Below are 14693 nucleotides of genomic sequence, written 5' to 3'. Positions count from 1 at the left end.
CAGAAATCAGAAATAAGGAAAAATGTAATCTTCAGCAAGCTATTAAAGGGAAGAAAATTTTTTAAGCTTAAATACCAAAAAGAAATCCCAAGAGGAAGAACAGGTTTCACTCCAAAGCCATTTCAAATTTTGGTACGAGAAAGTAAAAGTAAGAGAAGTCTGAATTTGAGACAACGAACGACCTCACTGCCCAGCTCCTTGGCAGAAGGAAGGCTGGGGAGACCTGTTCTCAAGTGATCAGGGTCCCTAATGAAATGAAGGGGTACCACTCAACCACAAAGCAATCAAGCTCTGTGTTCAAATAGCAGGCTCATTTACTACCAGCTGCATGACCAGGGTGGTTATTCAACTCCCCAAGTCTTCCCTCGTTTGTAAAGCAAGGAAGGCAGAAAGTAGCCTCGTAGGTCTCAAATAACTTATTTATAAAGATTAGAACAAAGGCTAACACATACTCAATAAGTAGTACAGTCTTACAACAGAGACACTCTTTGGTTAGAACATGATAACCTTGGATCTCATTAAATTCACTTAAAACCAGAAACTTAGTATCAACCCTTAACAACTAGGGTATGAAAGGGGATTTTAGGAAATTTTCAGTTGAACAAACATTAACTGGGCTATTGCTGTGCATTAGGAATCATATTGAACTGCTGGGTACAGAAAGCTAAAACAAAGCAGAGCCCCAAGTGTAGAGAATTTCACAGCATGGTGCAGAGAAGAAAAAAAGATCATTTCCACACAATGTGCTGGTGTCAGAGATTAGCAGAAGCTTTGACTGGAGCAAGGAAGAGGAGTAAGTCAGCCAGCCTGATGTGGCAGAGGTAAGGAAAGGGTTTCAGGAGAGGGTGATGACTGAGTATGGTTTGTTTTTTTTTTTTTTTTTTTTACTGTAATGCAATTAAAAGTAGAAAACAAACTGAACAAACAAAAGCACACACATGAAAAAGCACCTGGAAAATAAACAAAGCTCCTAGGTCAAAGAAAAATTAAAACTGAAATAACACACTACCTAGAAAACAATAATGTAAATCTGGGTATATGGGAGAAAACTGAATCCTACCTGGCAGTGGAGAAAGCTGACCAACCCAACGTACAGAATTACCAAAAGGTTCCAAAACTAGAGTCACCTCTGGAAGCAGGTGGTGAAGGAAAAGATGAACTAAAATAAGGACTTTCAAGAAGGGTACCAAGATCATTCAAAGCAGAAAGAATGGTCTCTCGAGGCACGTGGGTGGCTCAGTTGGTTAAGCACCTGACTTGATCTCAGCTCAGGTCTTGATCTCAGGGTCATGAGTTCAAGCTCCACATCTGGCTCCATGTGGGGCATGGAGCCTACTTAAAAAAGAAAAAAAAAGAATGGTCTCTCCAACAAATAGCGCTGACTGTTTACATACAAAAGAATACAACTGGACCCCCACCTCAAACCATATGCAAATATTAAATGGAACAAAGACCTAAATGTAAGAGCTAAAACAATAAAACTCCTAGCAGTAAACACAGGAGTAAACTTCATGGTCCTGGACTTAAGGATGAAATCTCAGATATGACATCCAAAGCATAAGCAAGAAAAGGAGAAAAAAATTAGATTTCATCAAAACTAAGAAGTTCTGTGGATCAAAAGACACTATCAAGAAAGTGAAAAGACAATCTATAGAATTGGAGAAAATATTTGCAAGCCATATATCTGACAAGGGTCTAGAATCTCTTATAATACAACAATAACAAAAAACAAACAACCTAATTTAAAAATGGGGCAAGAATTTGCATAGACATTTCTCAAAAAAGGATGAACAAATGGCCAACAAGCACATGAAAAGATGATCAACTTCATTTATCATTAGGGAAATGCAAATATAAACACAACACACCACTTCATACCCACTAGGATGGCTATAATCAAAAAGATGGAAAATAATAAATGTTGCCAAGAATGTGGAGAAACTGTAACCCTCATATATTGGTGGAATGAAAAATGATTCGGTTGTTACAGAAAAGAGTCTGACAATTCCTCAGAAAGTTAAGCATAAAATTACCATGACCCAGTGTTTCCACTCCTAGGGGTGTATATGTGTATAAGTATGTGTCCCCAAAAAACTATAACCAGGCATTCAAACAAATACTTGTACATGAACAGTAATAGCGGCACTATCCCATAATATGGAAACAACCCAAATGTCCATCAACAGATGGATAAACAAAATGCTCTGTATACATATAATGGAATACTATTTAGCCATGAAAAGGACTGAAGGACTGATAAATGCTACAACATGGATGAACCTTGAAACGCGCTAAGTAAAAGAAGCAAGTCACAAAAGGTCACAAATTACATGATTCTGTTCACATGAAAGTCTAGACTAGGGAATCTATAGAGACAGAGAGTAGAATAGTGGTCACGCAGGACTGGGTAGAAAGGGGAGGTTGCAGGGAGGTGTGCGTAGGGGAGACAAAATAAGAGCTGAGAAAGGAGCTGAGGAAATGAATTCTCAACAGAGCTAACAGCAGGAAAGCATAAAAGTACATGGCATGTTTGAGGAATAGAGTAACCTGGGTAGGGTACACAGGGAAGAAAGCAGAACACAGTAGAAAGGCTGCACAGAGAGGTAAGGACTCATCATGAGGGGCCAGGCATCCTTCCAAGTGTTCAAATTTAATCCTAGACAAAGAAGAAATCCTGGCAAATCAATAAAAAGCATGTAATATGATCAGAAATTATGTCAGAATAAGTCTGGTGGCACCACAGAGAAATAACTGAACAGAGGAAAGCCTAGTTATTAGTTTCTACTAATAACTAGGTATTAGTAGGAAAGTTACTAGAAAAGCCTGGTTGAGACTAGCCTGAGCTGCATCAGTAGCAAGAGAAATGAGGAGGAAAACTGCATAGTGTTTACCTGGTTCTATGTGAATTTTGAGGGAGAAGTCAAAATTTGAAGAAGTGATTGGATCCACTTTGGGTGAAAGTGGTGGTGCCACGATCCCACAGAAGAAACGCAGGAGAACCCGGTCTAAGAAAGTCTGAGTGTTGAGACACCAACAGCACTTCTAAGCAGAGATCCCAGTGGACAGTTAGAAGTCAGAGAATGGAACCAGAAGAAAACAAGAGGGTGAGCAGGGGGGTTCAGTTCTAAAAATCATGGCAGCAGAAAAGATACTGATGAGACTGGATGGAGCAGCAGGTTCTCACACCTTGGTGTGCATCAGAATTGCCTGTAAAAAAACAGCTTGATGGGCCCCGCCCCCAGAGCTGCTCATTCAGTAGGTCTGGAGTAGGGTCTAGGAATTTATAGTTCTCACTAGTTCCCGGGTGCCTCTCATGCTTTAATAACCACAGGAGTAGAGAAAAAGAACAGAAGCCCCAGAACCATGAAGAACACTAAGAGCAGGAACAAAGTTCGAACTGCCTAGCAACTTTCAAAATCAGAAATCCGCCAAGCACAGTAGAGAGACGCGCTCAGTTCCAAACCACAGGAAAAGAAACGGCACTGTCCAAAGCTGTACTCTCTTTTGCTGCCTATGAATGCAAATTTCTTAAAAGCATCAAGAAAACATTTTACAGCAGAGTTAGGATTTAGAAAGCATCAGAGCAGGGAACAAAATGCCAAAAAGAAAAAAGAAAAAAAGGCAGCTATGGCATAGTACACCTTTCCAAATGCTGTCATAAGATACTTAAGAAACCACTTAAGGGAGGATTTAGTCAGTTTTTAGCCTCAGGAAGGGGCTTGCTCCATCTTCAGACAGGAAAGGTTAGAAATGAAATAGTGAAAACTGCCTTCCTCCAGAAGAATACGTTACCATAAAATTTACGTCATTGTATATTTTTACCACAATTTAAAAAACTATGCCATCATATAATAGACATCTCTAAAGGGCACACATTTGTGAAACCTGCAAACCTTATGGAAACAGATGCTCATTTACCTCTTTGACTGAGAATTCCTTCAGGCCTAAATATTTCTGGAGTCTCAAAGGCAAAAATGCAGTCGCTTTCATGGACTGTTTCCAGGTCGTCTGTGTCACAAAAGGAACGATGGAACCCATCATAGTACATTTCCGTTAACACAATCTAAAAATGGGAAAAATGTAAACAGTTGGATAACCGGAAAGTCAATACGAATTGATCTCCCAATTCTACCATGAACTTCTCCAGCCTATCAGGATTTGCGGTGATGTGAGAGGGCTCTGAGACGTGTCACAGAGCCCACACTATCTGCCTTCAGTAAGAGAATCTTAGAGGCACGGTATCTTCTGTAAATGTGTAACAAACAATGGTCTGACTGCAGAACGTGCTGGCACTGAATCCAGAGTTCCTCTCAGTTTTCGTGAAGAAGAAACCCAGGAAATTATAAAGACTAATCCTCTCGTTTCACAAGGGGAAGACACTGAAGAGAGGGGGAGACTTGCCAGAGTATCCAACCAGTCTCACAGCGAGGACGGAGTCCACATCTGATTCTGTGACTTTCTCCTAGCTCATTAACTTTTCTTCATTTCAAGTTAAGAAATGTCATAGAACCATGGATTTTGTATTAGAAAAAAATGAAATCAACTCAACTGTCCGACAATAGGAACTAGTTAAATGTATCATAGTCCTACTGTGATTATAAAGCTATTGCAAAAAATGATCTCCTAAGTAAATAAGAAACAACATAAAGAGTAATGTGTGTAAGCGATTTCATTTTTATAAAATACATGTTAATATATACACAGGAAAAATAAGAGTGAATATACAACACAGTATTAAAGTTAGTAATAACTCTTAGTCCTAAGATAGGACAAGATACTTCTAAGTTATGATTCTGAAATGGGTGAATATTTCACAATGAAACAGAAAAACAAAAGATGGGGGGAAAAAACCAATGGAAACATTTAGATGCTCATTACATGCTCAGCAGCACCGTCTAGCGAAAAAGCACTGGATGGGGCCTAAAGAAGTTCCAGTCCCAGCCTGCCACCAACCAGCCCTACGACCTTGAACAAGTACATGGTTTCTCCAGGCCTCCTTCAAATGAGAGGGTTGGAATGGACCCCTAAAATCCCCTCGACTAACGGAAACATACCACAAGTCTGTGAGGTGAAACAGGCTGGTGGCATATTCCACAAATAGTCCAAGAAAAATATTCCTGGCACAGTTTTCTTTTCATGATTTTAAAGACCACATTGTTTTTCTGCAGGTGAACATATGAGTATAATTTACTTTCTCTAGCAGGCTAAGGTCAAAAACAAACTTGTAATTATATCACCCATTTAAACCACATGTAAAAAGAGCCAGATAGCACTGGAGGCTTCAAAGATACAACCAGATTTGCCCTGGACACACATCTAAGCTTCCCTCCCTCTTTATGTCTTTCCCTTCCTTCTGAAGGAGACAAAAAAGAATCAACAAGCACTTCAGAGTAAGGAAGAATAAGGAAGAATATGAACATTTTATCAATATGCCAGTACTTGGCCTGTGAAAATATGAGATATTTACTACATTAAGGCCACACTGCTGGTTGTATTTGTTTTACTGTGGTAACTTCCCAAATGAAGCCACATGAGGCCAAAGTACAAAACACCTTTAGTAATCAACTGATTACACAGAAGCTTCCAGAAGCTATCTAGGGAGAAGTTATTCTACCACAGAATCATCTTCCTTAGTAACTCTAAAATAGGAAATGTTTTTCCAAATAAAATCAAAAGTTAATTTTGAGTAAAAACTGTATGCAAAAATGTCAAGTCACAAACAGACTGAAGTACTTTGGGTCAATTTAAATATAACTACTTATCAAAAATTTACTCAAAAAAAGAAGGCAGAAGGAGCACGATGTTCCTTTCTCTCATCTAAACAAAGGACGAGCCTCTGGTCCTGCTCTAAGCAGGAAGTGACCCACACTGAACGTCTGTATGGCCTACGCCAGCAAGAAGATATCCGTTCTTAGCACCACAATGGAAAGGGGTTTTCAAGAACCAGCAGTGAGTTCTCTAAGCCTCTCTGACCTTCAAATACCACAGCAATGCTGTTCCTAAGCATCCCTAAGAATGGCTTAAGACAGGCTGTGTAATTATAAACAAAGCTAAAAGAAGGTCTTGGTGTAAAGTCACAACTTTCCTTTTAAAAATACATGTACAATTAAATGAAGCACAAAAAGGTTTGATGTACATTTTCCTCCTTTGGGTCCTAATTTTTTTCCCCCTTAACACACACACAACTGGTTTTACATTTTTATCTAACCATACTTGGCAGAGGATTGTTAAAAAATACCAGGAGAACAGAAAGCAACACTTTTATGACTCATGTGTAATCGGCCTTAGCACACTTATTACCTGATCAGTGGGGATCTTTGTTTCCATAGACACTGCTTCCCGAAGCCTGGCGACAGTCCCAGACAGAGGCACGGCCACACCAATCCTCATGCAGTGAGAACACTTGCCCTGATACACTACGGTAACATAGAGAGGCCTGTACAAATCAGAGTCAGATCTTATTAGTCACTTATTTCAACTTAAATATAGAAGCAAAACACAAAACTGAAGGGAAACATTTCATTTGGACCTCAGTAGGACCAGAAAACAGAACACATCATTGGAAAAGGCAGCTGAACAAAATATATCAACACTTGATCCTGTGCTTTATATGTTCTTTACAAGAGCATAATTCCTGGAAATTTTGAAAAACCATTCAAATAAAGCAACTAATTAAAAGTGCAATATAAAGTCTCTAGAAAATCCAGAAGGCACTCAACAACCCTCCCCTTCCTCCACACTATCGACAGGTGAGCAACTGAACAGACTACAACCACAGGGACTGAAAAGACTTGCTGGCCCCATGTACCTGTTCACCCTGCAAACTCAGAGATTTATAAATTTCTATAGGGTTTTAACAATGTCTGTATTCAACTTATCACTAATCCCGTTTTTTTGTCTAAATAAGTAAGAAGAGTTAACAGGACCCAGAGAGGAAAAGGAATACACAGGAATGAACAATCTTAATTTTATTAAATATGTTCTTCTTACCTTGTGTGGGGTAGAGGAATTGGCAAAGAAATGCAGAGGAAAGGGTCAAAAGTGTTGCTCTGCTTCTGACAATGAGGACATGTCAAAGAAGATCTTCAAAAACAAAAACGAAAGACACACACAGTAAGAGCATCTAGAGCTATGTTGAGCAAATCACATAAGAGACAATTTGATATGCTCATACCTATACTGGGCTTGAAAAAGTTCTTGTACAAAAGTGCTACAGACAGGAAAAGATGGTCCCTCGGGCATCATATCAGTCTCTGATGGTGGCTAAAAAAAGGGAAAGTACAATTTCACAGATTAGAAGTACCAGTTCTTGATTGAAGGTGAACCTGAAACAGTCACAAATGGCCTTGACTTCCTTTGCAAGCTGTGCAGATGTTCCAGTGAAGAGCATGTGCTGGAGGCACCAGGACGCAGCCGCCAGGACAGGCACCACACGGGCCCTGTCCCCACAGGCTGTCCTGCACACCATGCCTGTGCCGGCCTCTCCGCCCAGGCAGCGGGCGGTCCTTCTGCGGGGTACTTCTCTCCCTTCAGCTCTCAGGGTCTCCCTGCAGCCTCGCACAGGAAATAACCCCACGTACTGTGCCCTCTCACTGCAGACCTCGCCAGCTGCACTGCCCACTTTGATGCCCAGTCCCTCTACTGCATACTTAGTTAACCTTTCCTCATCTACCCACCTGACCTGAACACCTGCTGCTGGGCAAAGAGCCCTGCAAAAGCATTAGGACACAAAGACAAATAAGACACAGCGCCTGACCTTGAGTATGTCTCAATCTGGTGAGAGAGCCAGCCACAAGCACATGGTCATATGTTAGTAAAGAGTGTGTGGGCACAGGAGGACCCTGAATCAGAATACCTTAACACTCTTCCAGAACCACAGACTGAAATTTTGAGGCACAGAGCAGAATTATCAAAAACTTTAAAAGTGGCAAGAGAAATGCAACTCTTTGGTCTTAATTATTTCTATTATATAAATCATCTTCCCATCATATTAAGGGTGCATGCATAAAAATTGAGAATAAATCACTGTTTCTTAGTAAAAATATTATTGTAGGGGTTCCATTTCTACACTCAAACCCAACCAAAACAGCAAAGACATCCATCCATTTCCTTCTCTCTTATGAATTCATTTCAGTGACATAGGGGTATGTGTCTCATTGGGAAAGAAAGCAAACTTCTGCTTTAAAAGCAGCTTAGTGAATTGGAATCACTTGACTGTAGTCCAAAGCTAGTCATACATGCAAATATGTTCCCTCTCATTAGACTCTAAGTTCCTTAGAGACAACATCTCTTGTATCTTAAGCTGCCAACACCGCAGTAAACGTGGGGAAAATCCTCTAAGTATCCCTGAATTTTATACTCACCCAGAACTTAGTCTATTTTACTACATTAACTCAACTCAAACAGCAACAACTCCTCAGTGGAGGTCACCCTGCTCACTGCCCCCTAGCTGCCCCAGCAAGGTGCGCATCCTCACCTTCAGAGGAGGCTGGCCGCTCTGCTTCACAGCATGATTGAGGTCCTCATGAACTCGGTCCAAAAGCCACAGCAGAAACTCCTGGGCATCATGCTGGGAATTTCCTCGATATTGCAGTGCGTTCTTTGACACAATACTCTAAACAGGTAAATAAATCAGCATGAATAGTCGTGAGTTCATGGCTTTAAAGATGAACTATTTATAATCCCAAGGAGGGAAGCAAGATCTCAAGGGTGTTACAGAGCACTTCCTAGAAAGACAGCAATAATAAAAACAGATGCTTAATGTAAAAACCCCTCCCCGAGAAACACGTACAGAAAACTTAAATGCACCTAGCCAACAATCCTACTTTGAGAAATAGATCTAAAGGAAACCATGAAAACAGCATGCCAAGACATCTAAGAAAATATTTATTCATCAGGCTTTACAATAGCAAAAAATGGTAATAACTTGAACATTTAAAAACAAGAACTGGTTAAATAAGTAACACAATATTAAATTATAAACCAAAGGATAGGGGCGCCTGGGTGGCTTAGTCGGTTAAGCGTCCGACTTTCGCTTAGGTCATGATCTCGCGGTTGTGGGTTCGAGCCCCGCGTCGGGCTCTGTGCTGACTGCCAGCTCAGAGCCTGGAGCCTCTTTCGGTCTGTGACTCCCTCTCTCTCTGACCCTCCCCTGCTCACGCTGTCTCTCTCTCTCTCCTAGAAATAAATAAAACATAAAAAAATAAAAAAATAAAAAAAATTTAAAAAAATAAAAAAAAAAAATAAACCAAAGGATAAAATAAACACAGGTACAAAATATAAATGATTGAGTGAATAAGGGGACTAGATAAATCTTCCTTATAGAATTCCAAATAATTAATGTCAATACTTCCCCCTCCAGGAGTTGCACCTTAACCTCCTACCTTGAGTAGTGACTTGCTTCCAAAGACTAGAATATAGAAAGAGGGTTAACTGGTGAAAGGTTCTCGGTGAACTGGTTAATTAAGATCGTGGCACTGGAACATACAACCTGGGTTCAAATTTCTGCTCCACCACGTGTCTTTGTGAGGCCTAGGCCTACCCTCTTCCAAAGTAAAAGAGAATATAATGGTTTGGAGTGACAGTTAGTGAGAATGCATGCATAACATTTCATGTGTAAATGAGACAATAAGCACTCGACTTTCAGCTCTGGGATTTGGAAGTAGGGAGGTAGGAGGAGACACAATCGCACAAAGAAAGGGCAATGAGCTGATGAGGCAAGAAATAATGAGGGTCCTAGCTAAGGCAGTGAGAACAGAAACATGAAGGCAGACTGGAGAGATTTAGGAATTTAGGCAGTAGACTCAATAGGATTTGTGACCTAATGAATGGGAAGAGTGAGAAAGGAGGCATTAATGTTACCAAGGTGTCTTCTCTGGATGATGGGCAACTGAAAGTACCCCTTCATCAATAAAATGAAAAAAGAGAGAAGTCTGGGGAAGAGGACTACATTTAAAGTTCTGTGGAAATTCAAGTAGAAGTACCTGGTACACAACTGCAAAATACAGAGCTGGGGCTCGGTGGAAGAGTGTGTGCTAAGGACAAAGATTTGGAAGTCAACAGATAGGTGGTAGTTGAAATCATGAGTACAGCTGAGATTGCCCAGAGTCATGAGAGATCAAGCCAGAAGACAGAATCCAGAGAACGTTGTTTTTGGGGGTCCTCAAAGGAGACCAAGAGAAGGCCACCAAACATATGGCAAGAAAATAAGAACAGAGTCTTAAGAGACAAGAGGGTTATGACGAAGAGAGTGATCAACAGTGTTAAGAATGATAGAGTAGAACAAAGAACTAAAACTGTCCACTGCATTTTCCAATTAACATGATTATAGGAGGTTGCCTGGCTGGCTCAGTTGGAGCATGCAACCCTTGATCTTGGAGTTGTGGGTTAGAGTCCCACAGTGGGTGTGGAGATTATTCAAAAATAAACTATTTTAAAAAAGAAAAGAAGGGACAGACAATTCAATTATGAAGAAGAACCATCACACCCTGATGATCAATTAAATGTGAATAACAAAATGATGATTTACGAAGATTCAAATAAAAGGAGGAAAAAATCAAAGGGACATGAATGAAAGGTAATAAACACTGAGATGTCAATTGGTAAAATTTACTAACTGGACAAAGGGAGCAAAGGAGAGGAAGAACCCTGACAATAAACAATCTTTCGGTGACTAGAAAGATACCACTTGAATGCTCTCAGAAAAAAGTACACAAAAGGAGAAATGGGTGTGGGGAGACTTTACAAGCTACAAGGCTTCCCCCATGGTCAGATGTCACCTGACTCCTCAAATCCAGTATTTCCTTTCCTGGTCTTCACCTTCCTCAATCTTCCCATAGCATTTTATACTTGACACCTTACTTCATCTTGAAATACTTTGGCTTATAGCCTTATGCACTCATTTAGGAGAACCAAAGCCAAAGCCACTGGTGTGCAGTGGGAAAATGTGAGCTACAGAAGAGAGGATTTCCCAGTAAAGAAAAATAGGCCAATAAAAAAACATCAGCACTAGCAGCACTGCTGATTGTGTGGCCAACTCAGGATGGAAGAGAAACAAGTGACTGGTGATACTATATTAAGGGATACAAAGAAGAAACGACGGATAACACCAAGGTTTTTAGTTTCTAGTTTAGACAGACAATGAAATCAGGAACAGAGGAAGAGATTGGGGGACAGCAGAGCTTCAAACATGGTGAGTTTGAAGTACCTAAAGGATCGCCAGTGAGGTGAAGTCTAGTACCCAGGAAAGAGATCTGAGCTGCAAAGTTAAATCGGAGAGGCACCACCTTCCATATGAACATGGAGGGAAAATAAGCAGAAAAGGAGGCAGCTAGAATCTTGAAGAATGCTGGCAACACAAGGGACAAGTCACAATAAAGAAGCCAAGGAAGATAAGAGTGGCCAGGAGAGCCAGAGGCAGCGATGTAAACTACCACAGGCAAGTCAAACAGAGCACTGAGAGTCCCTGGGAAGGGCAGGTTAAGAGGCTGACTGTGCAATTTCAGTGACACAGAATACCAATCAGAGAGAGGGAGAGTGAAGAAAAGGTAAGGAAACTGAACACTGCAAGAAGACCAGTCTTCATATGCAAGAGGCTCAGTTATAAAAGGGACGAGGAAAGATGCTCTGCCTGGCGGGGGAGGGCTACAGGGCAAAGGGACTTACACCCTGAAGGGAGGAGCTAACGGAAGGGAGACACTGCAGACAGAGGATTCTCTCAAGAGGGGCGAAGGTGGGATTCAGAAAAGAAGTAGAGAAGTGCCTTTAACAGGATGTGGGAGACACAGAAGAGGAGGAGGAGGTAAGGATGGTTATGGATTCAGAAGTTATAGACAGGAAAGCAGGGAACCTTTGTTTCTATTTGTTCTGTGTTGTTCGTTTTGTGGAAGAAGCAGAGGACAGCTGCCAAGAGGAAGTCTCTTGGTGGCAAGGTTATGATAAATGTCACGGCATATCGCTGGGCACACAAACTGCCTGAAGCATAGCAAGTGTCTGCCCTGGGAAACCCTCTCCCGTATTTACCTCCAGTAGGGGTGAGGGAGTTCTCAGCATATGCATGATCCTAAGAAGTAAATGAGCCGAAATCAAGCTCTTCATTTTGTGTCACAGCAGATACCTCACGCACACTGTCCGTCAAATTTCAGAGCGGGGACGATATACAGTTCTTTATAGGGATGCCATTAAGTGTGATTTATGATTCCTGCTGTTATCACTTCAGCTCACCTGACACTTATCTCTCAATCGTGATGTACAAGGTCCCGTGCAGAAGCTGCTCAACAAGATTTTGTCGGGCACGACTCCACAGGCAATAGGACGCCCACAGCCGCTGTAACTAGGGCAAACGCTGCTCAGGGTCAACCCCACCCTAAATCCCTATATCACAGACTAAAGGACATTTTACAGGGAACCTTGCTGAACACACACAAACACAAAGGCTCCTTTTTCTGCCCCTTTTCCTCCTTCACAATGGTGACTTCTTCCCACTGCAGAGACCTGAGACCCAAGGAACTATTTATTTTACTTCCTCCCAAGACAAAACAGAATAATCTAATAACCATCCTTTAGTATGTGTTACAGAAAAAAAATAATAGTGGGAGTCAAAAAGGAAAAATAGTGTGTGTGGGGTGTGCTGGGTGGCTCAGTCGGTTAAGCATCCAACTTTGGCTCAGGTCATGATCATGAAGTCCGTGAGTTCGAGCCCTGTGTCTGGTTCTGTGCTGACAGCTCAGAGCTTGGAGCCTGCTTCCCATTCTGTGTCTCCCTCTCTCTCTACCCCTCCCCTGTTCATGCTCTGTCTCTCTCTCAAAAACAAATAAACATTAAAAAGATTAAAAAAAAAAAAGGAAAATAGTGGGATTCACGAAACCTGAGCCAGATCTCTGGCTCCACTGCAAACCACTGCTTGTCAGAGAACCAGTGATTCCTGGTTTCTAAAGCAAAGCAGGTGACTTGGTCATCGACAACACCCCTGGTGTCCGATATCTTCACATAAGCTCTTCCCCTAGAGTCCCACCAAGTGATTTGATTTTTGCTTTGGGTCTCATCTGATATTGCTTCGGTTTGCCTTTTTTAAAAAATAATTTTATAATTTTTTTGTATAATTAAACCTTAGTTTATTTTTATTTTTTAATTTATGTTCTAAAATCAATCCTTCTGTGTTTCTACAGTTTTAAAAAGCAGTTAATTATCACTGGAATATGTCATCTATAAATAGGAGCATTGCTACAATCTGAGAACTTAAATTTGTCACTTCTATGAAAAATAGAATATGAGCCTTTTTAAAAAATTTTTATTTTTAAGTAAGCTCTACACCCAACGTGGGGCTCCTCATATCAGGAGTCACATGTTCCATGGACTGTGCCAGCCAGGTGCCCCAAATATGAGCCTTCTTAAAATTAACCTTGTATATTTATGTCTATTTTATAGAATGGGGTTATTGGTTTGTTTGGAAAAATATTAACTAACCTATTGGTTTAAATCCTTTACATCCTACTATGAATAAATTTGACCATCACTCCAATTTTCCCTTCAGTTAGGGTGATGCATAACTTCCAGTTACTAAACAATAAAGGTCAAATAAATTTGCAGAGCTTTCAAGTTTCATAAAAGTTCTCTTTACCCTTCAAATAAAACCTTAAGGCCTAGAGCTAAAAGAACTTTTTTCCCCTTATAAAGAAGAAAAAAAAAAGAGGAGTTGGAAGCATGGCCAGGGAAAAGAAAAAGAATGAAGTTTCTCCACCTGGCATGGTAAAATCAGACATGAGGTTCTTTCTTTCTTTCCACAGAGCCCTAGTACAGAAGCAGCAGAGTCCTGGGCTCCAGGGAAAAGACAAACTGGTTCAAGACACACTTTATCTGATCCCAGGAAAAAGACAACAAAGCACGGGGAAGGGACATGGCGGTATTTATTTGATCAGGAGCTGGGTTACTCTTTTGGGGAAAAGGTAGCTTGCCAAAACTCACCAAACCCAATTACCACCCACTTTCCATGATTCTATCCAGAAAAAATGTAGAATTTATTTCCAGTGATTCTGAGTTAAGAAGCAGAAGAACTGGGGAGGAGAACGGTACTTACATGTTAAGAGAAAGATGAGATGTGAGCAGATGAGTTCATAGATGGCATCCAAAAGTGAAATTTGGTTTCTGAACTCTACTAGAAAGAATAGAACGATAACACTTGTCTTGAGAAAAGTTTCACTTTTGAATCTGACTTTATGGACAACTACTAAGTTGATGAAGAATAATTAACTAAAACATAAGGGATGAAATTGGTGTAAATGGCTATATAAATACCGTAAAACCAGATATGGCCCATGACAAACAGCGATAGAGTGTCCATACAACAGGGTTCCATACCAGGGTACGGAATGCAGCCATGCTCAAAGAGAGTTCTCTGTGTCCTTCATATATTCTTTGCTCCTTATCTTCACCTCTGGTGGGGAAGTCTTTTCACATAACCCAAGTTAAGCCGAGAGGCCTTCAGTATTAGCCAGTATTAGCCAACTGTGGCAACAACAGGCCCTTGAAAGAGACTGTAAAGCTTCCAGAGTTTCACACATACTTTCCCTATGACTGGAATGCCCTCCACTCCCATTCCTCAAATGCATCTCCTCACTCTCCTTCCTTGGTAGGATGGAGAGGGGAGATGGGTGAAAGACGAGACAAAAAAAAAAAAAAAAAAAAAGGACAAAAAA

At 40.8% G+C, this 14693-nt stretch overlaps 1 protein-coding gene across 1 annotated transcript in view; it reads right to left on the bottom strand.

Annotated features, from left to right (window-relative positions):
* USP31 (ubiquitin specific peptidase 31) overlaps nucleotides 1-14693 on the bottom strand; it is a 63500-nt gene that overhangs the window by 29224 nt on the left and 19583 nt on the right. Inside the window, exons 3-7 of the mRNA XM_077760562.1 lie at nucleotides 8477-8614; nucleotides 7175-7263; nucleotides 6991-7083; nucleotides 6301-6436; nucleotides 3919-4063 (exon numbers count right to left, since the gene is read on the bottom strand). Coding sequence (XP_077616688.1) covers nucleotides 3919-4063; nucleotides 6301-6436; nucleotides 6991-7083; nucleotides 7175-7263; nucleotides 8477-8614 — 601 coding nt within the window. The remainder of the gene's footprint in view (nucleotides 1-3918; nucleotides 4064-6300; nucleotides 6437-6990; nucleotides 7084-7174; nucleotides 7264-8476; nucleotides 8615-14693) is intronic.

The sequence above is a fragment of the Crocuta crocuta genome, unplaced genomic scaffold (assembly GCF_008692635.1).
Source record: "Crocuta crocuta isolate KB4526 unplaced genomic scaffold, BGI_CrCroc_1.0 scaffold73, whole genome shotgun sequence".
NCBI classification, from domain to species: Eukaryota; Metazoa; Chordata; class Mammalia; order Carnivora; family Hyaenidae; genus Crocuta; species Crocuta crocuta.
Note: the sequence above shows the minus strand (reverse complement) of the source record. Positions and strands in the feature narration are given on the sequence as shown.